A 26636-nucleotide genomic window follows, 5' to 3' on the forward strand; every position below is an offset into this window, starting at 1 on the left:
GTTTGTTTCCTGAGATTAAGAATTCCTCATATCAGTGAGGTCCTATGATACATGTCTTTCTCTGATTGACTTATTTCACTCAGCATAACACCCTCCAGTTCCATCCACGTCGTTGCAAATGGCGAGATCTCAGTCCTTTTGATGGCTGCACAATATTCCACTGTGTATATATACCACCTCTTCTTTATCCATTCATCTGTCGATGGGCATCTTGGCTCTTTCCACAGTTTGGCTATTGTGGACATTGCTGCTATAAACATTGGGGTGCACGTACCCCTTCGGATCCCTACATTTGTATCTTTGGGGTAAATACCCAGTAGTGCAATTGCTGGATCGTATGGTAGCTCTATTTTCAACTGTTTGAGGAACCTCCCTACTGTTTTCCAGAGCGGCCGCACCAGCTTGCATTCCCAACAGTGTAGGAGGGTTCCCCTTTCTCCGCATCCCCGCCAACATCTGTCGTTTCCTGACTTGTTAATTTTAGCCATTCTGACTGGTGTGAGGTGGTATCTCATTGAGGTTTTGATTTGGATTTCCCTGATGCCGAGCGATGTTGAGCACTTCTTCATGTGTCTGTTGGCCATTTGGATGTCTTCTTTGGAAAAATGTCTGTTCATGTCTTCTGCCCATTTCTTGATTGGATTATTTGTTCTTTGGGTGTTGCATTTGATAAGTTCTTTATAGATTTTGGATACTAGCCCTTTATCTGATATGTCATTTGCAAATATTTTCTCCCATTCTGTCGGTTGTCTTTTGGTTTTGTGGACTGTTTCTTTTGCTGTGCAAAAGCTTTTGATCTTGATGAAATCCCAAGAGTTCATTTTTGCCCTGGCTTCCCTTGCCTTTGGCGATGTTTCTAGGAAGAAGTTGCTGCGGCTGAAGTCGAAGACGTGGCTGCCTGTGTTCTCCTTTAGGATGTTGATGGACTCCTGTCTCACGTTTAGGTCTTTCAACCATTTGGAGTCTATTTTTGTGTGTGGTGTAAGGAAATGGTCCAGTTTCATTCTTCTGCATGTGGCTGTCCCATATTCCCAACACCATTTGTTGAAGAGACTGTCTTTTTTCCATTGGACATTCCTTCCTGCTTTGTCAAAGATGAGTTGACTATAGAGTTGAGGGTCCGTTTCTGGGCTCTTGATTCTGTTCCATTGATCTATATGTCTGTTTTTGTGCCAGTACCATACTGTCTCAATGATGACAGCTTTGTAATAGAGCTGGAAGTCCAGAATTGTGATGCCGCCAGCTTTGCTTTTCTTTTTCAAGATTCCTCTGGCTATTCGGGGTCTCTTCTGGTTCCATAGATATTTTAGGATTATTTGTTCCATTTCTTTGAAAAAGGTGGATGTTATTTTGATGGGGATTGCATTGAATGTGTAGATTGCTCTAGGTAGCACTGATATCTTCACAATGTTTCTTCTTCCAGTCCATGAGCATGGAACGTTTTTCCATTTCTTTGTGTCTTCTTCAACTTCTTTCCTGAGTATTCTATAGTTTTCTGAGTACAGATCCTTTGCCTCTTTGGTTAAATTTATTCCTAGGTATCTTATGGTTTTGGGTGCAATTGTAAATGGGATCGACTCCTTGATTTGTCTCTCTTCTGTCTTGTCGTTGGTGTATAGGAATGCCACTGATTTCTGTGCATTGATTTTATAGCCTGCTACTTTACTGAATTCCTGTATGAGTTCTAGCAGTTTTGGGGTGGAGTCTTCTGGGTTTTCCACATACAGTATCATATCATCTGCAAAGAGTGAGAGTTTGACTTCCTCTTTGCCGATTTGGATGCCTTTGATTTCTTTTTGTTGTCTGATTGCTGTGGCAAGGACTTCTAATACTACGTTGAATAGCAGTGATGAGAGTGGACATCCCTGCCGCGTTCCTGACCTTAGGGGAAAAGCTCTCAGCTTTTCCCCATTGAGAATGATATTCGCTGTAGGTTTTTCGTAGATGGTTTTTATGATATTGAGGTATGTACCCTCTATCCCTATACTCTGAAGAGTTTTGATCAAGAAAGGATGCTGTACTTTGTCAAATGCTTTTTCTGCATCTATTGTGAGGATCATATGATTCTTGTTCTTTCTTTTGTTAATGTATTGTATCACGTTGATTGATCTGCAGATGTTGAACCAGCCTTGCAGCCCAGGGATAAATCCCACTTGGTCGTGGTGAATAATCCTTTTAATGTACTGTTGGATCCTGTTGGCTAGTATTTTGGTGAGAATTTTTGCATCCATGTTCATCAAGGATATTGGTCTGTAATTCTCCTTTTTGATGGGGTCTTTGTCTGGTTTGGGGATCAAGGTAATGGTGGCCTCATAAAATGAGTTTGGAAGTTTTCCTTCCATGTCTCTTTTTTGGAACAGTTTCAGGAGAATAGGTATTAGTTCTTCTTGAAATGTCTGATAGAATTCCCCTGGGAAGCCATCTGGCCCTGGGCTTTTGTGTGTTGGGAGACTTTTGATGACTGCTTCAATTTCCTTAGTGGTTATAGGTCTGTTCAGGTTTTCTATTTCTTCCTGGTTCAATTTTGGTAGTTGATACATCTCCTAGGAATGCACCCATTTCTTCCTGGTTATCTAATTTGCTGGCATAGAGTTGCTCATAATATGTTCTTATAATTGTTTGTATTTCTTTGGTGTTGGTTGTGATCTCTCCTCTTTCATTCATGATTTTGTTGATTTGGGTCATTTCTCTTTTCTTTTGGATCAGTCTGGCCAGGGGTTTATCAATCTTGTTAATTCTTTCAAAGAACCAGCTCCTAGTTTCGTTGATCTGTTCTACTGTTCTTTTGTTTCTATTTCATTGATTTCTGCCCTGATCTTTAGTATTTCTCTTCTCCTGCGGGGTTTAGGCTTTATTTGCTGTTTTTTCTCTAGCTTCTTTAGGTGTAGGATTAGGTTGTGTATTTGAGACCTTTCTTGTTTCTTGAGAAAGGCTTGTATTGCTATATACTTTCCTCTGAGGACTGCCTTTGCTGCATCCCAAAGATTTTGAACAGTTGTGTTTTCATTTTCATTGGTTTCCATGAATTTTTTTAATTCTTCTTTAATTTCCTGGTTGACCCATTCATTCTTCAGTAGGTTGCTCTTCAGCCTCCATGTCTTTGAGTTCTTTCCGACGTTCCTCTTGTGATTGAGTTCTAGTTTCAAAGCATTGTGGTCTGAAAATATGCAGGGAATAATCACAATCTTTTGCTACCGGTTGAGACCTGATTTGTGACCTAGGATGTGATCAATCCTGGAGAATGTTCCATGGGCACTAGAGAAGAATGTGTATTCCGTTGCTTTGTGATGGAATGGTCTGAATATGTCTGTGAAGTCCATTTGGTCCAGTGTGTCATTTAAAGTCTTTATTTCCTTGTTGATCTTTTGCTTAGATGATCTGTCCCTTTCAGTCAGGGGGCTGTTAAAGTGCCCCACTATTATTGTATTGTTGTCAATGTGTTTCTTTGCTTTTGTAATTAATTGGCTGCTCCCATGTTCGGGGCATCGATACTTACAATTGTTAGATCTTCTTGTTGGATAGACCCTTTAAGTAGGATATAGTGTCCTTCCTCATCTCTTATTACAGTCTTTGTTTTAAAATCTAATTTGTCTGATATAACTGGGTGGAGAGATTTTATTCCTTGGGCCAGAATGATCGGGGTCAAGCCCGGCCCTACCACAATGTGGCCTGAACACATTGAGCCTGTTTCCTGAGTGGTAACTGGGTTTACCTCTCAATACTGTATACATTTATTGAGGGAGTGAAATGCAGTGAAGTTCCATTAAGGTTGGAACACATGATACTTTGTGGAAAGTCCTAGTGGGTGATGGTTAACATGGTAACAGTTCTAATCTCATTGTCAAATAAAGCTAACATTCATAAAACACCAGATGATAAAAAATAGTATATTTTATGGGACATGTTGAATTTTTATATACATTTAATTTAAAAATGATATTGTCCAAATATATGCAGCCTGTCATATATATTTTTATTTTCTTTGCGATTTTTTTACAGTTTGCCCTCGCTTTCCATCTGCTCCCTTATTCGTCCTTGTCCTTGTAATTACGCTCAATGGTAACAAGTTTCATAGAGACAACTACATACACTGAACATTTACTGTACGCTAATTTCGTACTAGGCATCTTACATGTCATTTGCCTACTCATGGCGACAACTCCCAGTATTGTCTGCTTGTTCGAACACTCATGTGGCCTGTGGCTCGGGATGTTACCTGTATGTGTTACCTGGGCTTCTGTAACACCTGCCGCAGGCTGGGGGGCATGACCAGCTGATGCTGTTGCTCACCGTTCTGGAGGCTGGGCATCTGAGATCGAGGTGCCTGCTGAACAATCAGCTCTTGGGCGGGACCTGCTTCCTGGCTTGGAGATGACCTCCTTCTTGCTGTGTCCTCGCATGGCAGAGAGAGGAAGCTCTGGTGTCTCTAGCTCTTCACACGAGGGCACTGATCCCATTGTGGGGGCTCGGTTTTCCTGACCCCATCTAGCCCAATCATCTCCCTAAGGTCCAAACTCCTAATACCATCACAATGGGAGTTAGGGCTACACCTGTGAATTTCGGGGGCACAAATATTCAGTCCATGACATTTCACCATGGGCCCCCCAAATTTATGTCCTTCTTGCAGGAAAAATACATCCAATCCATCCCAACAGCCCCCAACGTCTTGACTTATCATAGCTTCAACTCGAAAGTCTTTAGCGAGGTCTCACCTAAATCAGGTGCACACGACACTTTAGGCATGATGCGTCGTGACACAGAATTCCTCTCCACGTGTGAGCCTGGGAAGCACACCAGTTATGTGCTTCCAACGTACAGCCACGGGACTGGCTTAGGACAGACATACCCGTTCCAAAAGTGGAACTCGGGAGGAAGAAGTGGGTGGGGACTCCCAAGCACATCCACCACCCAGCAAGGCAAAACCACCAGACCTGAGGCTTGAGACTAATCCTCTCCGGTTCGAGGCCCATCTGCGCCTGTCACTGAGTGGCTGGGGTAGGGGGGGACCTGGACACAGGACCAACAAGGGCAGACGGAGGGTGTGAACAGCTTTCGATGTGATTTATTTTCCCTTTCTCTCACTGTACAGAATTTACAGAACATCTACGATGTCCTCAAGTGGATCTTCACCATTTTCCCTCAGTTCTGCCTGGGTCAGGGACTGATAGAACTCTGTTACAATCAGATCAAATATGACCTGACCCACAACTTTGGCATCGATTCCTACGTGAGCCCCTTTCAGATGAACTTTCTGGGCTGGATCTTTGTGCAGTTGGCCTCACAGGGCACGGTGCTTCTCCTCTTGAGGATTTGGCTTCACTGGGACCTTCTGCAGCGGCCACGGTATGTCCTGTATGGCTCAGCCGGGAAGGGCACCACCTGTTCAACAAAGAGGGAGAGGAAGCTCCATCCTGGAGATTGCAAGACAAACAATGTGTCCGATCCACGTGATACATGGTGCTAATGAGTGAAGATTTTATGTTGCTTTTTCTTTTCTTTCCGTCTCTGTTTCTTTTCTTTTTTGATTGATGTGAGTCACCAACACAGGGAAGGAGAACGTCAAAAGATATAGTGCCAGCCTGCAAGATCGTTCTAATTATTTAGTTGTGCCCTTTGAAATTGCTCAATTTCCCTCTTACTCTGATTGTAGCATCTAGGGCGAATTTAGTTGATACCATAACAAAATTAATTAATAAATTGATTTTTTAAAGATTTTGTTTATTTATTTGAGAGAGAAAGAACACGAGCAGAGTGAGGGGCAGAGGGAGAAGCTCACTCCCTGCTGAGAGGGAGCCCGATGCAGGACTCGATCCCAGGACCCTGAGATCATGACCTGAGCCGAAGGCAGACAATGACTGAGCCACCCAAGTGCCCCTCACATAATTTATTTTTGTAGCTAAATGACTTTAACTCCTAACAGCAGGAATGGATAGAAGGTCAGCACTGATAACCACTTGCCCTTTGCCAGATCCTGCCTGTTGCCATTGATGCTGTGTTCTTCTCTTTGTTAGGTGACGATGAACCTCAGGTAGCACAAGAAATATATATATGTATAATATTTTTTAATTCTAACATTTACATATATCCCACATATAAATACATAATTGTATATAGTATGTATATTTTATTTATATTTACGTTGATGTGTATATATTTGTAGATATAGAACGTGGCCCATCTACACACACACACACACACACACACACACACACACACACGTGTCTATTATTCTAAGTGGGATTTAAGGTGGCTTTGCACAGGTGTCTAGAGTATTGTCAGATAACACATATGCTTTGCTGTGTCGGCCTCACAGTGTGTGTGTCTCCTTGTGACCCATGTGGCCCCCATCCATTGCCTTGGTCTCTCTAAGAGCTGCACGTGTCTCTCTGAGGATCCGGGATGGATCCTTCATGGAGAAATTACTAATTAGGATCGTGTCCCTGGAGAACCTGTTAAGGATCGTGGACACCTTATGAATATTTTGTGATGGTGCCTTTATAGAATTGTTCCCGTTAGTCATTTCAAGACATGCTTCCTTTAGAATTCCTTTCAATCTGCTAGAGCAGCGAGCCGCATTGAATATAAATCCCAAGTCTCTCTCGAATTGGCCACAATCCCTCTGGAGTCTGTAGATTTCCAGTATCTGACTGAATTTGGAAGAGAATTCTGAGTGCCTTTCAAACATAAGTGGTTCCTTGATCGGCCCTCACGAGGTTAATCTGTTTTAAATAAAATCTAGACCGTAGACTCCCCTTGGGTGGATTTCAGGGTGCCCCATTCTCTCTGGGAGAGCATCAGAAGACTTCTTTTTAAAAGAGAAAACTCCAACAAACCGAGGGTTCTAGAGGGGAGGGGGGTGGGGGGATGGGTGAGCCCGGTGATGGGTATTAAGGAGGGCACGTTCTGCGTGGAGCACTGGGTGTTATACGCAGACAATGAATCGTGGACCGCTGCATCAGAAACTAATGATGTAATGTATGGTGATTAACATAACAATAAAAAATTAAAAAAGACACACACAAAAAAAGAGAAGACTCCTTGTCTCACTTGGCGGAGCATTCGTTCCACTGTATTTTAGAATAAGGCCTTTGCTATCCACAGCGGATCATCAGTATTTATTGTTCTTTGTCAGTGTGGGGGCCACAGGACACTGAAATGTAATCTGATTGAGACACCAGTTGCCTGCTACCTCTTTATGGATGACTACTACAGTGAGGTCTCGCTAAATTAATTTGTTTTTTAAATCCACTTCTGGGAGCCTCTGGGTGGCTCAGTCGGTGAAGCATCTGCCTTCGGCTCAGGTCGTGATCTCAGGGTCCTGGGACAGAGCCCTACATCGGGCTCCCTGCTCAGTGGGGAGTCTGCTTCTCTCTCTCCCACTCCCCCTGCTTGTGCTCTCTCTCTGTCAAATAAATAAAATATTAAAAAAAAAAAATAAATCCATGTCTGGCCAGGTCACTAATCATTGACAAAAGAAGAAAGTCCTATGTTGTTAGCCAGGCCCCCTCAAGTCGGGCACCTCACGCCCCGTGAAGCTCTCCACGATACCCCCTTCGGCCCCCATGGGTGACATTTGCCTCTGGTCATCTGCTCGGTCGGGGCCCCTGGCGGGACTGGCCTCCCCCGCCTCCAGCACCCACCTCGTGCTGCTCCCCACCTCCCAGGGCTGGCCCGATGCCTTCCCAGCCTTCCTGTTGCAGCCCATCTCTCTCTGCTGGGCCCAGAGTGTCGTTTTATAGTGTTTACTGTCACTCTGCTCTGCTTGACCTTTGTGCAGGGCATGCCGTGCACTGGTGTTGAATCATGCACGTAAATAGGAAGATGCTCCCCTTCCCCGCACCTGGGAGGAATAGTGCCTGTCCCCCCGCACCCCCCAGCCAGCAGCGTGTCCATGAGCAAGTGCAGACACCTCCTTGCTGTCTGCCCCGGCCGGCCGTGGCCCTGAACCGTGTCTGCTGAGGGTCTTTGGTTGTCGGCTGAGAATCCAAGTCTCCATGAGAACCTGAGCCCGGGCCGAACACCAGGCAGGCTGGGGGCGTTTGGTGGCGTTCTCGCCTACTCTCTCCGGCCTGGAGCTGATCTGGCCCTGTGTGCCCGAGGTGCTGGCTGGGTGCGAGCAGGCATGTGGCCCGGGAAGCATTTCTCTGCAGCTGTTGGGCATTTCGACTCTCAGGTGCCCGGGCGTCTCCTTCCTCTGTAATATAGACCTTGGTGTTGTGTTTGTGCTTGTCAGCTGGAAGGGTCAGCGTCTCCATGACCCGTGTCATTAACCACTCTGGACATAACCACTGTTCTTGGGTGTTTTTTTTTTTTTTTTTTTACACATTAAAAACCATTACTTTTTATTCATTAAAATACATTAAGTTCAGGGGCGCCTGGTTGGCATGGTTGAACATCTGACTGTTGGTTTCAGCTCAGGTCATGATCTGAGGGTGGTGGGATCGAGTCCCGGTTGGGCTCCATGCTCACCGGGGAGCCTGCTTGAGATTCTCTCTCCCTCTCCCTTTCCTGTAGCCCCCCGTAAAATCAATCAATCAATCTTTTTATAAAATACCCTAGGTTCACACTTAGCCTAAAGCTATGCATTTCAAATCCACCACTTTAATCTTGTTCCCAATACAGACTATAAGAATTGCAGAGCATTCCTGTGCTGATATAATGATCCTGGAGTACTGATTTCTGTAATTTTCCACCGATCTTGGTTTTTTCTCCAGTGACTTGCTTCTCGTGCTTTTGAATGTTATATGAATGGTGTCATGCAATAGATACTTCTGAGTACCTAGGTATATTCGCTCGTCTTCTAGGTTGCATATTGAATAGATTCTGTTTTTGTTCAAGGGTGATTTTAGGCACAGAAAAAATAATGCAGGGAAAGGACCTAAGGCACTGGCAGCTTTTATTTTAAATATTTTATTTTATTTTAAATGCCTTTTTATCTCATAAAAGTTGAAGACTCAGAAGAAATTGCAGAATTTTTACAGAGTCCCTGTGCACCCTTTACTCAGCTTCTCCCAATGATACCATGATTAATTTGGTCGTATATTACATGACAGTATCACATTTGGCAAAACCAGGAAGTTGATTTTGGTACAACCTTAACTCGGGGCTTTGTACCCATTTAATGATTAAAATGTTGGCATGTTAACAGTTTACAGGAGAAATTGAAATTTACTTTAAAGTTAAAATGTGCCGGGTTGAAAATCATAAGGAAGATTGAAAAAGGAGCAGCTCAGATTTAGAGCAAATAAATTTGAATTGAATATTAAATTTGTATTCACCTGATAAATACTTATTAAATCTATTATGCATGGTGTTGTGTGAAGCACTTGCTGTACAGTCCCTTTACACAATCCAGAGTGTTCTATGTAACTCTGATGTTTGGGTTTTTTTATGTACAATGCACTTTAAAGATTTTTATTTATTTATTTGTCAGAGAGAGAGAGCACAAGTAGGGTGAGCAGCAGTGGGAGAGGGAGAAGCAGGCTCCTCACTGAGCAGGGAGCCCGACGCGGGGCTCGATCCCAGGACCCTGGGATCATCACCTGAGCCGAAGGCAGACGCTTAACGACTGAGCCACCCAGCTGTCCCTGTACAATGCACTTTACTTAAGTGACCTATTTGCTAAAAATGCTTAGACAAGATGACTCCTTGCAATAATTTTGTGATACATTCTTTTTCCACCCTGCACAGGAGCCTGGCCTTATTTTATTATTCCTAACATTGAAAGGCAGCTCTAGTTGAGCCTCTGTCCACTTCGCTGTCTTTTAGGAACATGAATGTTTCCTTCACATTAGGGGATGAATGTGGACTCTTGCTTGTTGTTTTTTCTTTTTCTTTTTCTTTTTGATTAAGATTTTATGTATTTTTTTGACAGAGAGATAGAGAGAGAACACAAGTAGGCAGAGAGGCAGGCAGAGGGAGAGGGAGAAGAAGGCTCCCTGCTGAGCAGGGAGCCGGACGTGGGGCTCGATCCCAGAACCCTAGGATCATGACCTGAGCCGAAGGCAGATGCTTCACCGACTGAGCCCCCCAGGTGCCCTGGACTCTTGCTCGTTATTAATCACAATGGCAGAAGTACGGTGTGTGGACCGGAGCTGACAGTGCAGGCTCAAGACCGCATCTTCTGTTTCGACAGGTCTCTGACCTTTCTGTCTCTCTTGACTGTTCCATTTCCAGTTCTCATGTGTGAATTAACTCTTACTTCATCTTCCCAGGGGTCAGTCTGCCATCCAAGCCACAGTCACATCTTCCAAGGACCTAGATGTTGAAAAAGAGCAAACAAGAGTGTTAAAAGGAAGAACCAGTGAAGACCTTCTTGTGTTATACAACCTTAGTAAAAGCTACAGAAGCTTCTTTAAGAGGACCCCTGCTGTGCAAGATATTAGTTTGGGCATACGAAGAGGAGAGGTGAGGACCTTCTCTTTGTACCCCTTTCTGTTACAAACCCATGTATCTCTGTGCATTGGATTGTGTTAGGCTCAGGATATCTGCGATCGGAGCCAAGAGCCTTCGAATTTCTGGAATTTCTGCAAAAATCAGTAGACACAGAATCTGAGTAGAGAGTCTATTGGCTCTTTCCCCAGCGAAAACTTTGCTGACTGATGGATGGGGTTTATTCTGTTTCGTAATGTTAAAAACTTCATGTGATTAAAGAGTTTTAATCATTGTTTATGCTATGGGATGACATTTTATTGAGTACAAATACTTTATCAGTTCAATTAATTCAGGGAACCTCTTCTAACTCTAACTTGGACTGCCATTCTTTTTAACTGGCCAATTAAGCCCATCTAGTAAAATGTTCCTTGGCAAAGGGAAAGAACACTCACACCAAAGCAATAGCTCAGAATTTTTTTGCCATGGATATGGCATTAATTCTCGTAGAAATGTTTATTCAGAACTGATAGAAGCCATGCAAATTGTTCCTGATTTGTGCTTAATTGCATAAAAAGAAATCAACTCTGAAAGTGATTACCTTTAATTAACTGTTAAAAATAAGAGGTACCTTGCATTCATATTGTTCCCAGCTCCTGAGAGACTCGAGGCAGGTTACATGGTTACGTGATTGGCGGCCATGCTGCACTGTGAGCAGAGAGCAGGTGTTTCAGAGAGGACTATTCAGAGGGAAAAAGAAGCCTGGGGACCAATCTAAGTTGATCCAGGAGTATCCTTACGTGCTGCACTGTGGTTTGTGGCTGAAGAGGACTGTATGCTAAGGAAGGAGTTTTTTTGGCCACTCAACCCAAAGACTAACTCTGCAACCTTTGGCATCATATTGACTATTTGTTTTACCTCTACTTCAAAAATCATTTTTAGTTTTGCCATTACTTGTCGGGGTAGTTTTAAGGTGAAGGGTAAGAGAAAAACTTGGAAGACTTCATAAGGGAGATGCTCCAGAGATCTGAGATGATCCGAGGTGCCACTTACATTTGAGTTCTGGTTGCTGGACTTTTTGTGGACATGGTTTAAATGCTTAGATGTGAAATGCTTTGTAAGAGCCAGTGGAAGAGACAGAGAAGACTGAGCTATGTCCCCGTCCCTCTAGGAATGAATAACTGGGTAGGAAACAGAAGACCATGATCACGTAGCATGTTAGGTAATGGCAAGGCGAGGTTAGAAGCGCGTGAGTGGTACTGCCTTAGAGCTGTCAGTCCAGAAATGGCAGCTGGGTCCATGGGTTGGCTGGTGGGAGAGATCCAGTCGAGATGGGGGGAACATGGCTATGAAAGCAGGTGGTAATTCAGGGAAGCACCTGTCATCCAGAGGTACCACATAGGGTCCTGTGGTAATTAGGTAGGGCCAGCGCCAGGAAAGCCAGAACAGGCACTTTCCCAGGATTCAAGGAGCAGGGAAGTCAGCTGTGGTCAATAGACAGAAAGCCAGCTGATGAACCACACAGACTCAGTCTCCACCACAGAATCTCTAGCTAAGAACATACTGACAGATAAAGACGAGGTGTAGAAAAGACAGCAAGAAGGCCATTTTTCACCTGGAATATAAGACAACATTGAACCAAACACTCCCCCCCGCCACCCCCTCCAAAATGTTGATGCTGAGTGTCAGAGTTTAGAACTAACCGCTCTCTTCTTGACTCATGTCAGGATCAGCTTAGAGTCTGAGTTGGGGGTGGGCAGAAGGGGAGGGAGAGTGGGGAGAATATTTTAAGAATGTACTTTATATTTTGGAGATTTTATTTATGTGCGAGAGAACACGCACATGCGAGTGCAGGAGGGGCAGGGGAGAGAGAGAGAGAATCTTGAGCAGACTCCGCACTGAGCAGGGAGCCTGATGTGGGGCTCGATCGTATAACCTGAGATCACAACCTGAGCCAAAACCAAGATTCAGAAGCTTAACCAAGTGAGCCACCCAGGCGCCCCGAGAACGTCCTTTAAGCAGTGTCCAGAGGATAATGATTACAATGATGTGAGTCTCAAAAACTGCCACCCTCCACAAAGGGACACAGTTAGGACCTTGTTGGGACTGCCCCCCAGAGGACGGGGGATCTCAGCGCGATCCTGGTAGTTGGCAATCACTTCTCACCCTCTGGAGTGTTCCTTACACAGATTCACTCATCGCAGGTGATTGTCGATATGGTCACACCACTCAGACACCACGGTCTTCTCCAGAGTGCTTTGTACAATCGTGTGGTTTTAAAGATCTGGGAGTATCAGAAACCAAAAATGTCTGCTCTGAGCTGGCTGCTGCTTCTCTCCTTTCAGTGCTTTGGGCTCCTGGGGCCCAACGGGGCCGGGAAGAGCACCACATTCAAGATGCTGAGCGGGGATGTCCCTCCGACCTCAGGACATGCTGTCGCCAGGACTCCCACAGGGTAAATCCGGATGCGGTCATTCTTGCTGCCTGACACACAGCCCGTGTTCCCTCAGTCCTATGCCTGGAGTCTGAGATGCACTTCCCTCCAGATTCACCCTCCAGTTAGCTGCCAGGTGCCTCTCCTCAGACAGGGAAGAGCTCCAGGGCCAATGAGATAAGGTCCCTACATCTGGCCACAGGGTCAAGGACATGTCTGCAGAAAGCACGCAGGGCTGCCCTCTTTTGTGGCCCCCGATGGGCTCTGGGTGTCTGGCTGCTGACACAGGTGAGTGGGAAATGGCCAGGGGCTGGCTCTTCTTTCTTCACCAGCAGATCCAGCTTCAAACATCCCCACCCATGGGACAGTGGCCCCAGGGGGCTATGTGGTTTCCCTCTTTCACCACCCAGACCCCCTCTTTCAGGGGGTTGACAGCTTTGGACCGGGGAGAGTAAACGTATGAAAATCCAGACGGTGGCATCTGGGGAAGCAGGGAAGACATCTATCCCCCCTTGCTGCAAATACTATGGAAGATTGTGGGTGTTCTGCACGCCGCAGACTGTCCGAGGCCACCGGGTCCCGTGGGGGCTCTATGGGTAACCCCACAGAGTTTTATCTCCATGTGTCACTCCTAATGCAGCCAGTTAGGGTGCATATCACCTCATTCTCTGATTCCTTCCGGGCTGCACTGCTGACTTGGGGACATGTACCCAGGGGTGTGGGTGCCATCAGAAGTGTGGTCATCGAGTCAGATGAGGTGCTGACTTCTCTGTCCCTGCTCTGGTCAGGGCCATTAGAGGTTCTTGTCTCTCCAAAGAAGGAGAATCCTGGTTCCAAACCTCTCTGGAGGCTGGATTGGCTGCTTGCTTCTTGCTGTAAGTTTGCCCAAGGAGCTGACTTGCCCCAGTTGCACTAACTAAAATCTCCCGCTTGCAAGTTTAGGGCTCTTTCCGGGCCCTCTGCATGCCGTCATGTGAGTCCCAAAACGGATGTTTCCATGGCTCCCTCTATATGCACACTTCTTCCTTTCCATACCGGATTATAAGGTCCCTGGCATATATCTTTTTTTTCTACTGCAGCAAATTCACTGCAACTTGACAACGTTGATAATAGATTTCAGACATCGGTTGCTCAACTTACATAAGGAAAACCATGTCCTCCGAAGGTCCTTCTATAAATAGCTCCCGTCTGAGTACCATAGTTGATTTCATAGCCTGTCTGTTGGGGTCACCGAGTCACTTTTAAGTATGCCTGGAAATAATGCACTTGAGATTTGTATATATGGGTTCAAATAGAGTAATTGAAAAAAAGTTGTTCAAAAATATTAAAATCACCCATGAATTGGCTAATTCTTTGCATCGACAAATACTTACTGTCCTATGATGTGCCAGGCAGTGGGAGATTTTCTTGGACTCTTAAAATGCAGTGTTAATATTTACATGTCTCCTGCTGGTGTAATTTATAGACATACATTCATATTTGTGTGTATGTATCTAATGTTTTAAAAAGATTTTATTTATTTGAGAGAGAGAGAGAGAGAGGGCGAGAGAGCAAATGAGCAGGTAGAGGGGCGGAGGGTGAGGCAGAAGCAGACCCCCTGCTGAGCAGGGAGCCCAATGTGGGGCTCAATCCCAGGATCCTGAGATCATGACCTGAGCCGAAAGCGGACACTTCATCAACAGAGCCACCCAAGCACCCGTATATCTAATTTTATCTATTATCTGTGTGTGAAGTATGGGTGATTAAATGTGTTTGTGTGGAGAGATGCATATTTTAAAATCAGACAAGAATACAAAGATCATTTATTTGGTATACTTCATTTACATTATTCCACGAGCATCTCCCAATCCCCTTCCATAATAGTTATTGTTTTAATTTTTTACAAATCTGGTGGGCATGAAATCTCATTGTTAAATTAATTCGCACTTCTTTGATTATTCATGAACTTGCGTGCTTTTCCCAAACATTTATTTGTTTGGTAGGTTTCCTTCCTGCCAATTTCCTGTCATGCCCTTTGTTCTTTTCTCTGTAAGGTTGTCTGTCTTTTGGTTACTCATTAATGTAAGAGTTTTTCATACATTCCACTGGAAAGTAATCTTTTTTTTAATTTTAATTTTATTATTTTTAAAATTTTTATTTTTAAAATTTTACTTAAATTCAAGTGTAATATTGGTTTCAGGAGTAGAATTTAGTGATTTGTCACTTACATATAACACCCTGTGCTCATGCCAACGCATGCCCTCCTTAATTCCCATCACCCAGTTAACCCCGCCCCTCCAGCAACCCTCAGTTTGTTCTCTATAGTTAAGAGTCTCTTATGGTTTGCCTCCCTCTGTTTTCATCTTATTTTAGTTTTCCTTCCCTTCTTCTACGTTCATCCGTTTTGTTTCTTAAATTCCACATCTGAGTGAAATCGTGTATTTGACTCGGTCTGACTTATTTCGCTCAGCATGACACCCTCTAGTTCCATCCTCCTCATTGCAAATGGCAAGATTTCATTCTTTTTGATGGCTGAGTAGTATTTCAGCCAATGAAAAGTACATTGTATATAAAAATATATACAGTGTATATATACACCACATATGTACATTGTGTGTGTCCATATATATATCTATGTACATCTTTTTAAAAATTTTTTTTAAAGATTTTATTTATTTGACAGAGAGAGAGACACAGCGAGAGAGGAAACACAAGCAGGGGGAGTGGGAGAGGGAGAAGCAGGCTTCCCGTGGAGCAGGGAGCCCGACGCGGGGCTCGATCCCAGGACCCCGGGATCATGACTTGAAGCGAAGGCAGACGTCTAACGACTGAGCCACCCAGGTGCCCTTTATCCATTCATCGGTCGATGAATGGGCTCTGTCCATAGTTTGGTTATGGTTGGTAATGCTGCTATAAACATCAGGTGCATGTGCCCGTTCAAATCAGTATTTTTGTATCCTTTGGGCAGACACCTAGTGGTACAGTTACTGGATCGTAGGGTAGCTCTATTTTTAACTTTTTGAGGAACTTCCTTACTATATTCCAGAATGGCTGTACCAGTTGGCATTCCCACCAAATAGAAACTAATCTTTTGTATGTATTATGTGTTTTAAGAATTATCTTTCAGTGGTACCTTGAATTTTAACTTTGTTTTATAAGTTTGTGTGTGTAGATGTTTGCAGTTTTGATGAAGCCAATTTATCATTTTTTCCTTTGTTATTTCTTATTCTTTGAATCTTAAGAAAGTCTTCTCTTTCTAAGGTCATAAAGCTTAACATTCTTGTATTTAATTTATATTTAGAGTTTATATTTAGAAACACTGTGTGGTAGAAATATAATTTGATGTTTTTCCTTTTTTTCAAATATATGTATTTATTTTTTATTTTTAGAGAGAGTGAGAGAGAGCAGGGGGAGAGGGGCAGAGGGAGAGAGAGAATCCCAAGCAGACTCCAGGCTCGGCTCAGCACAGAGCCCCACACAGAGCTCGATCCCATGACCCTGAGATCATGACCTGAGCCGGAATCAAGAGTCTGAGGCTCAACTGACCGAACCACCCAGGCGCCCCTTGATTTTTTTTTCTATCCTGAGTTCCAGTTTGGTTAATGCCATTTTTTCACCACGGTGTCTTCTTGTCCATCAGTCGGAAGCACTTCTCTATATACCGTGTCCTCAATATGCTGGGGCCCTTGGCCTTGATTTCTCTTGCTTCGTGATGCATCCCACGTAGCTTCCCTGCCTGTCTGTCTTCTGAGTTCTTGATTTTCAGAATTGTTTGAACTCCTTTGGGACCTTTTTATTATTTTTAGGATCATTTTACCACTCACTATAAAAAATGTCACATTATTTACATTTTGATTGGAATTGCATCGCATTTATACTATAATTTGAGGAAGTTGAGATCTTGATGAAATTCTGTTTGCCTTTTCCATGACTGTAGTATATATAGACATTTATTTAGGTTGTTTAAAAAATAACATTTATTTATTTATAAAAGGTTTTATTTATTTATTTGAATTTATTAGAGAGAGAGGGCAGGAGCACGAGCAGGTGGAGGGGCAGAGGGAGAGGGAGAAGCAGACTCCCCACGGAGCAGAGAGCCCAACTCGGGACTCGATCCCAGGACCCTGAGATCATGACCTGAGCCGAAGGCAGACGCTTAACCTGCTGGCCCATCCAGGCACCCCTAAAAAATACATTTAATTATACTTTTACAGAGTGCATGCATATCTTTTTCAGATTTATTCATCCAGATGAATTTGTCTCTATCAGGAAGTATTTAATCTCTTAATGGTTTGTTCTTTTGAATTTCTTCTCGTTAGATTTTCTCATAGCTTCGGACTCCGCTAGCTGGCCTCCCAAGTGAGTGTGTTCGTGTGTTTTGCGTTTGCTCTCCTTTCCTATGTGTCACCTTCTGTCAGTTGGGTGCTTCCTTCCCCCCTTGATTCTCCAGCTATCCCATGCAGAGCCAGGTCTTGTGTTGAAGGATTTGGGGTCCCAGCCTGCAGCTATAGGGGAGACTGTCCCATTCCCAGTCACGGCACAGCTTCGTCTGGGCGCTGTGCTGCTGACCAGCCTGGAGGATTAGCAGCTTTCTTGTACCCCAGGTCCCCAGCCCGCTTCTCTCAGCCTCGTTCAGGAGAGGTGGGGCTGTGCTGTAGACCCAGCTATCACACCGGACCTGGTTCTGGTCCCTCTTCGTCAAACAGGAGTGCGTTTGGTCCCCATTACCTTGCAGGGGCCAGACTCCTAGCTGCTTTAGGTAACTCAGATCGGAAACCCAGCAGGCAGTGGCTCGAGATCCTGCTCTAGGGTTCTTCTTGTTTCTAATGCCTGGAGATATTTGAGTGTGTGTTTCTTTTCTAGACACTAATTACATAGCCATGAAGGAAGCAAATAAAATCTATTCACCATTTTTTGCATGTACAGGAAGACATGTAAAGCATTGTGTCCACAGTTTCCATTGAGATTTTAATTGCTTTTATGTTGCATTTATAGATTAATTTGGCAAGGACTGAAATTTTTATTCTGTGTCTTCTCTTCTGCAAACCTTGCACTATCCAAGAACTCTCAAAATAATATGAAATGGCAGTACATCTACTGCTCACTAGGGTGGAAGTATTTGTTTTACTAAATGTGATGGTTTGGAAACCATGTACATATTATTTGTCTTGTTAGTATTATTTTGTAATTTTATTTAAAGTTCTTTAAGGCAAATCTTAAATTTATCATTTTAGCATTCATACAAATGAACATTTTGTAGTTCTTTTTCTTTTGACATCGTGATGTCATTAATGGAAGATTTTTGATTACTGAGCTCTTCTTACCTTCCCGCAGTAAACTTAATTTTGTTATGGATGTACATTTCCTTTTATTTACTAAATTTTGTGTAGAATTTTAAATTTATGATTCATAAGAAAAAGTAGTTTGCTGTTGAAAACTTTCATTTTCTAACCTTCCTGTTGAATTATTCCTATTTTTAATTTCTGTTGTAATTTTGACTATACTTTCTTAAAGACCTATTTACTTAATTTAAACATTTTAACTACTGCAGGGCGCCTGGGTGGCTCAGTCGGTGAAGCGTCTGCCTTTGGCTCAGGTCACGATCCCAGGGTCCTGGGCTTGAGCCCTGCATGGGGCTCCCTGCTCAGCGGGGAGCCTGCTTGGAATTCTCTCTCCCTCTGCCCCCCGCCCCTCCACTCTCTCTTTCTCAAGAGAGAAAGATGCTGAGCGGGGACTTGCCAAAAAAATAAAATTTTTTTTTAAAGATTTTATTTATTTGTTTGAGAGAGAGAGAATGAGAGACAGAGAGCACGAGAGGGAAGAGGTCAGAGGGAGAAGCAGACTCCCCGCTGAGCGGGGAGCCGGACGCGGGACTCGATCCCGGGACTCCAGGGTCATGAGCTGAGCCGAAGGCAGTCGCCCAACCGACTGAGCCACCCAGGCGCCCCCAAAATGAAAAATTTTTAACTACTTCTAACTTCTAACTAATTCTAACTTCTTGATTTGAGTGATTTTTAAAGTCTTCCTTCTCTAAATAAATTATCAAAACATTAAGTCTATAGATACTCTTCTTTGTCCAGCTCTACCTTGGCCCTGAAAATGTAAAAAGTGGTATTACTGCTCTTACTGTCCTTTAAATGACATATATAATTTTGAGTTAATCTTTCAGCAAGTTTCATAGAAGAACATTTCTGATACTCAAAACCTTGTGTTTCTTTGTTTAATTTTTTAAAAAATTTCCTTTTAAGAAACTTTCCAATGAAGTATAAGTTACAAATAGAAAAGAAGTTCTCAGTGAATTTTTACAAAGCAAATACACTTTTATAATATGTACCTAGCTCAGAAAGGACCAGATTGATACCCCTTAGACCCTTCAGATCCTAGAGTAACTCCTAGCCTGATTTTTTTTTTTTTTTTTAGGGAGGGAGGGAAAGGGGGAGAGGTGTGGAAGGAGAGAGAGAATCTCAAGCAGACTCCCCGCTAAGTGCAGAGCCCCATTCAGAGCTCAATCTCACGACTCTCCTGAGATCATGACCTGAGCCAAAATCAAAGAGTTGGATGCTTAACCGACTGAGCACCCCGGTGCCCCCTGATTTTTTTAATGTAGCTGAGTGTATTATTATAAGATCAACACTTCTCTAACCAAGACTCAGGCTAATTAGAATTTTGACCGCTAACCCAGAACCACTCTGTGTGCCCGTACCAATTACTACCTCATTCTTCTAGAAGATTCTCTGCAGCTTTATCACCCAAGGTTGTCCCTAGACGCCATTTGTAAATACTCAATACAACCTTCACGTCTCTCAGTCTGCAGGTCTCTCTCCATCTCTTTCTTTTCCTTGTAATCCTCCTGTTCATCCCGCGCCATTGAACTAGGAGAGAGAGCAGTCTGTAGGCTTTGCTGGTTGAGGACAAACGGTGAAGTTTCACATGCTTCTCTGTCCTCTCTTGCAAGGTGCAGCTGGATCCGGAGGCTTAATCAGGCTCAGGTTCCTATTTAAACATGTTGACCGCTTTATTATGTCGTTAAAGTACATGACTTAGGCATGAGTCAGTAGGAGGTAGTGTTGTTTACTTTCCTCAGGGGCACATCCTGTCTGGTTCTCACTCTGTACTTACTTATTTATTACTGAAATATAATTGACGTGTAATATTGTGTTGGTTTCAGATGTACAATGTACAGATGTCAACGGTTTTGATGCCTCATGCCGAGGTTAATGCATTCTTTCCACGGGGACTACAAGACAGGGATATTCCAACTCTTACCTTTAGTTTTCATTGACCAGCCGGGATAATTTTATACGGAGTTGCTCTCACCACATTTTATTTGATTACTCAGAGTATATAGTTAATATTAAAAACGACAGAAGGATGCTTGTTATTTACCATTTTTATTTACCTATTTTTCCAGATAATCAGTTTCCAGCCATCCTCAGAGGTGGAAAAATTAGGGTTGGTTTGTTGTTGATAATGCCATCCCAGTTTCATTCTGACAGATGTAGAATACATCTGAAAAATCACAGAGTTTTCTTCGTGCCTGTTTTCCCCTTTTGCTTCTTAGGATCTCTGTTTTCCTGCCTCTCCCATTTCCCGCTTGTCTGGTTTCCTCCCCTGTGTACTAGGAAGGATAACTCACAGGTTTGAATGGAATGTGCTGAGATCTTCTGTAAAAGCCACCTTGTCCAATAACAGGCATGGACTCTGATTTAAGAAATTTTTGCTTCCCTAACTTAAATGAAGACGCTGGAGACTTGAGAACCTGCCCCACTCCAAATGCTGTCTGAGTTGACTTTCTTTTTTTAAGGATTTTATTTATTTATTTGAGAGAGAGAGAGAGAGAGACAGCAGTAGCAAGAGGGACAGAAGGAGAGGCAAAAGGAGAGAGAATCCCAACCAGACTCCAAGCTGAGCATGGAGCCTGATGCAGGGCTCGATCTCATAACCCTGAGATCGTGACCTGAGCTGAAACCAAGAGTTGGGACGCTTACCCGACTGAACCAACCAGGCATCCCTGTCTGTGTTGGCTCTTTACTGTCGTAATTGCTGTGTCTATGGGCAGAGAATACAATTATTCTTTGGTTGGTCTGTGTCAATTGATAAAATGTCAGTGTTTGGAACTATCGTGTTCAATAGCAGGAAATAGAACTGATCGGTTGGGTGAGTGTTTAAGGTATGTGTGATCCTGGTGAAGACTCTGAAAGGGAATCCCATGTATGGAATAGAAGCTGTCAAGTTACTATGCTATTGATTTTCCCTGCAATTGTAGAAGGAAGAAGGTGTTGTTTTGTTTCTTGGGTGGTGTGCATGGGTGTGTGCGTGCGTGCATGTGTGCGTGTGTGTGTTTCCCTAACTTCTCTATTTACCAGTACATATGGACAAAAGAATCCAAATTTCCAAAGCAAACAAAAAATATATGGTCTGTTTTCCTCATCCCTGGAAGCCTGACTCTTGTTCATAATGCCACCCCATCATTTGTAAACTAATTGGAAAATGAAATTCAAATAGCTGTTCTTGAAAGAAAGAATACATTTACATCTCCTTAATGGCCTGCAAGTCCCTTATTATACTACATATCTGTGTAATTAGTTTAATTATAACTAAATCACACTTGCATTAATTATATTTTTAACCTTGATTATTTGTAATGTTAATTACACATTGGTATTCAAGGAATTAAATGGGTAATTAGAACACATTGGAATGTTTAACTCTATAGAGAGCTGGTATACATCTTCCTGCCCATGAAACTTATAACTTACTGCTACCTAATTGGAATACATTGATACAGTCATTCATTATTTTAAGGCCCGCTTTGTGTCTTTTTTGAGGTTATATTATCAGGAACAGGGCTCTTTTCATTTCTTGTTTAATTTATTAACATCTATGAATGTGTGTCCTCCAATTTGAGATGTCTACAGAGTTTCATAACTGACCATTATAATTTGGTTTAAATTATCTTGAGCTTCTGGTACAATGCCAGTGGTCACAGATGGGAAGACTGCACGCCAATGATCACATGCGTTTTTATTTGGCCAGTACAGCGTATGCATTTTGGGATTGGACTGCACTTGGTCAGAATGTAGACTTCCTAGTTTTCCACAGTCCCCACCCCTCCACATTGCCTCGCTTCTGACACCATCAGATGTGTAGGTGGACCGTTTGTGGCCCCTAGACAGAATAAATGCTAATCACGGTAGTTATAATGTACTGTGACTCTAGGGTTCACCAAGCGTTACGCTACATGAAGGGCTTGGCGTTTCTGATCTCATCTGACAGTTGTAACAGCCTGGGGGAGAGGACCTCATCCTGACTGAACTGATCAGGAATCTCAGGTGCAGGGCATTACGTGGTGTGCCAGAAGTCAGACTTCTGAAAAGGGGCGGAGGATCTGAATCTGAGCTTTCAACGTAGAACTTACCAGATCGCTGACTGTTGGAATTCACAAGGACTAAGGTGCTGCATCAGAGCCAGCCGATGCCGGCCTGGCCCTTCCTGGAATCAGACTCTGGAAGTTTCCAGAGGGATAAGTTGTGCAGCCTTACCACGAGGCCGTCACCCCTTGGTCCTGGCTGCGAGGGAGGGGCAGTCTCTGAGAGGCTCGGGTATGGTTTTGTTAGTCCTGGGGCCTCCCAGCCCTCGTACTCTGCATGTCGCGTGAGTTTATAAACGTCAGGTTGCTAGGAGCATTGTGTTTGCAGGCTGTGTCAGCTTTGTGCTGGTCCTGCTGATTTATGATTATCCACAGATAAATATTTACATGGTGAAAAGGAAACCAAACAAAGCCCAAGCCTTATTTGCGTATTCCCTTTCAATTTACCTCTCTTACCTTTTCTTGATCTGGTTTTTTTTCTTAAGATTTATGTGTTTATCTTAGAGAGAGAGCACAAGTGGGGGGGGAAGGGGCAAAGGGAGAGGGAGAGAAGCAGACTCCCTGCTGAGCAGAGAGCTTAATGTGGCGTTCGATCCCAGGACCCTGGGATGAGCTGAAACCAAGATGCTCAACTGAGTGAGCCACCCAGGTGCCCCTACCTGTTCTTGATCTTGATCTTTACTTCTAGTAATTGGTAAGACTTTCACTCTGATCCCAATAATAACTATATATATGTATATACATATATAAAATATTTCTTTCAAAAGAGTTTATATATAGCAAAACTTTTACCTTTTCAGACATAGATACACTCAGATTATGGTACTTATCTGAGTATGTATTGGCCATATATATGTGTGTGTATGTACATGTGTATGTGTGTGTGTATAATATAATAACATATAATATAATGTATGTAATTATATGTGTAATTTTTGTGGTAAAACACAGACACTTTTAAAAAAATTTTATTGTTATGTTAATCACCATACATTACATCATTAGTTCTTGATGTACTGTTCCACGATTCATTCTTTGTGCATAACACCCAGTGCTCCATGCAGAACGTGCCCTCTTTAATACCCATCACCAGGCTAACCCATCCCCTCACCCCCCTCCCCTCTAGAACCCTCGGTTTGTTTTTCAGAGTCCATCGTCTCTCATGGTTGGTCTCACCCTCCGATTTCCCCCCCTTCATTCTTCCCCTCCTGCTATCTTCTTCTTCTTTTTTTTTTAACATATGTTGCATTATTTGTTTCAGAAGTACAGATCTGTGAGTCAACAGTCTTGCACAATTCACAGCACTCACCATAGCATCTACCCTCCCCAATGTCTATCACCCAGCCACCCCATCCCTCCCACCCCCCACCACTCCAGCAACACTCAGGTTGTTTCCTGAGATGAAGAATTCCTCATATCAGTGAGGTCATATGATACATGTCTTTCTCGGATTGACTTATTTCACTCAGCATAACACCCTCCAGTTCCATCCACATCATTGCAAATGGCAAGATCTCATTCCTTTTGATGGCTGCATAATATTCCATCGTGTATATATGGACCACCTCTTCTTTATCCATTCATCTGTCGACGGACATCTTGGCTCTTTCCACAGTTTGGCTATTGTGGACATTGCTGCTATAAACATCGGGGTGCACGTACCCCTTCGGATCCCTACATTTGTATCTTTGGGGTAAATTCCCAGTAGTGCAATTGCTGGATCGGATGGTAGCTCTATTTCCAACTATTTGAGGAACCTCCATACTGTTTTCCAGAGCGGCCACACCAGCTTGCATTCCCACCAACAGTGTAGGAGAGTTCCGTTTCTCCACATCCCGCCAACATCTGTCGTTCCCTGACTTGTTCATTTTAGCCATTCTGAGGGGTGTGAGGTGGTATCTCATGGAGGTTTTGATTTGGATTTCCCTGATGCCGAGCGATGGTGAGCACTTTTTCATGTGTCTGTTGGCCATTTGGATGTCTTCTTTGGAAAAATGTCTGTTCATGTCTTCTGCCCATTTCTTGATTGGATTATTTGTTCCTTCGTGTTGAGTTTGGTAATTCCTTTATAGATTTTGGATACTAGCCCTTTATCTGATATGTCATTTGCAGATATTTTCTCCCATTCTGTCAGTAGTCTTTTGGTTTTGTGGACTGTTTCTTTTGCTGTGCAAAAGTTTTTTATCTTGATGAAATCCCAAGAGTTCATTTTTGCCCTTGCTTCCCTTGCCTTTGGCGATGTTTCTAGGAAGAAGTTGCTGCGGCTGAGGTCGAAGAGGTTGCTGCCAAAACACAGACACTTTTATTTACACTTTAGAAAGCAAACAGACTGCCCATAAGGAATGGTCAGGAACCTTGAAGTGTAGCTCCTCGATTCATCTGTGTAAATCGTTTTTCTGGCCACAGTAGGTAACTTTTAACTTCCCTTTCAGAAACTTCACAACTTCGTGTATTTCAGGATACTTCTAACTTGGTAATAATGTTACCAAATTCCCCTGAGGCCATTACTTAATATTTCTCATAGGAAACCATGATGCTTCTCAAGCATACAATTAAGAAGATACTCATACCTGGACATTTTGTAGGGAAACTGCGGAATCCAAATATACAGACAAGATCTTAAGGAAAGAAGAGAGAAAAAGACCATAAAGGAGTAAAATTAGGCTTGTGCCTGTTCAAAATGGCAGCTACCAACCACTTGTGGCTTTGAAGCCTCATAAAATTTTTTTCTTTTTTTTTAATTTATTCGGTGGGGGAGGGGCAAGGGAGAGAGAATCCCAAGCCGACTCCGTGCTGAGCCTGGAACCTGACGCCGGGCTCGGTCTCACGATCCTGAGATCATGACCTGAGCTGAAATCAAGAGCCAGATGCTGAACCGACTGAGCCACCCAGGCGCCCCTAAGCTTCCATTTAAATACATTCACTTAGAAATCTAAGTCAGCGGGATATATGAGTTTAACAGTGTCTGTTTCAGACAGATACAGAACATTTTCATGGTTGCAGGAAGTTCCCTTGGACTTGTGCTGAATTAAATGAATGGCCACCTTCTCAGCAGCGAGACTATAAACCGGAAGAACAGAATAGCAGCTTCCCGGAAGGAGCCGGAAGGAAGCTTTGACAGGTTAACGGTAGATGTATCCGGGTAGGGATTATGGATAGTTTTTACTCGTTCCTTGTTCCCTCCTTTCCTTTCCAAATCTTGTGTTATGATCCTGTGTTAAATTGTCAGGTAATTAAATGATAAGCAATAGAAAAACTCTTTTAAGACACAGGCATTCTTGGGGCGCCTGGGTGGCTCAGTCGTTAGGCGTCTGCCCTCGGCTCAGGTCGTGATCTCAGGGTCCTGGGATGGAGCCCTGCATCGGGCTCCCTGCTCAGAGGGAAGTCTGCTTCTCTCTCCCTCTGCCCCTCCCCCTGCTCGTTCTCTCTCTCTCTCAAATAAATAAAATCTTAAAAAAAATAAAAGACAGGCATTCTCGTCACATGTCAGACCAACATTTTGGAGTCTGTTCCATTTTAATGCGTGCAGCTGGGACAGACCTTTCCTCTCCTCCTTCCCCCCTTGGCTTCCTCCTGTCTTAAGTGATCACTATCTGAGAATTCATGTGAGCAATAACTGTTAGGCACTGTAATGCCATCACGTTGCTAAGTATTCTGGGTGTCACACTTAGGAACTTATATACAGATTACTCTGCTTCATTTAAACCACTGTAATACCAATTTTGCAAAAAAGGCATAGGACTCATTTATTGCTTCTAAAAGCCTTATTTTTCTTTAGACTAACATGAATCACAGATTAGAGTAATTTAAATCATAAGCTCACCAGCTAGGAATTACTTGAAAATTTGTTTCTCTCCCATTTTAAATTAAATGGCAATTTGCAATACTAATACTGACTTAGGGAAACAATGAAGGGAAATCGTCTATAATCTTACATGAAGGCGATTATTGTTCTTGTAGTCCCGGTTTTGAAAAACCAATTCTGCCATCTCTCCGTATCTATGTGTCATCTCCCTTTCATCTCTCGTGTGTGGGCATTATATATGTATCTGTCAGTAATTTCTATGTACCCATCTATCGTGCATGTATTATGCCCCTGTGTATCTACTACATCTATTTATCACGTCTCTCTCATCTATTACTTACCTGTCTGTCCTGTAAACAGACATAGACACACATAAACACACATCGTTGCCACAATCATATTAACTGTTCATTCGTTTCGTCCAGGTTTCCAGTTTTCATATCATATCAGGAGTGTTTATCATTCGTGATGCGCAGATTACATACTGATCCTCCCTTCTATTCCACTGGATTTCTGTGTCTACACGTACTGAGCCATTTCTCTATCATACAATTATATTCTTCTTTTTTTTAATCTTACCTCATTTTTTTAAAGATTTATTTATTTATTTGAGAGAGGGAGAGAGAGCAGGGGGGAGGGGCAGAGGGACGAGGGAGAGGGAGAATCTTAAGCAGGCT

General features: G+C 43.2%; 1 protein-coding gene across 1 annotated transcript in view; it reads left to right on the forward strand.

The window, feature by feature from the left end:
• ABCA13 (ATP binding cassette subfamily A member 13) overlaps positions 1-26636 on the forward strand; it is a 366584-nt gene that overhangs the window by 279620 nt on the left and 60328 nt on the right. Inside the window, 3 exon segments of the mRNA XM_035723335.1 lie at positions 5090-5343; positions 10215-10407; positions 12717-12826. Coding sequence (XP_035579228.1) covers positions 5090-5343; positions 10215-10407; positions 12717-12826 — 557 coding nt within the window.

This window comes from Zalophus californianus, chromosome 12 (assembly GCF_009762305.2).
Source record: "Zalophus californianus isolate mZalCal1 chromosome 12, mZalCal1.pri.v2, whole genome shotgun sequence".
NCBI classification, from domain to species: domain Eukaryota; kingdom Metazoa; phylum Chordata; class Mammalia; order Carnivora; family Otariidae; genus Zalophus; species Zalophus californianus.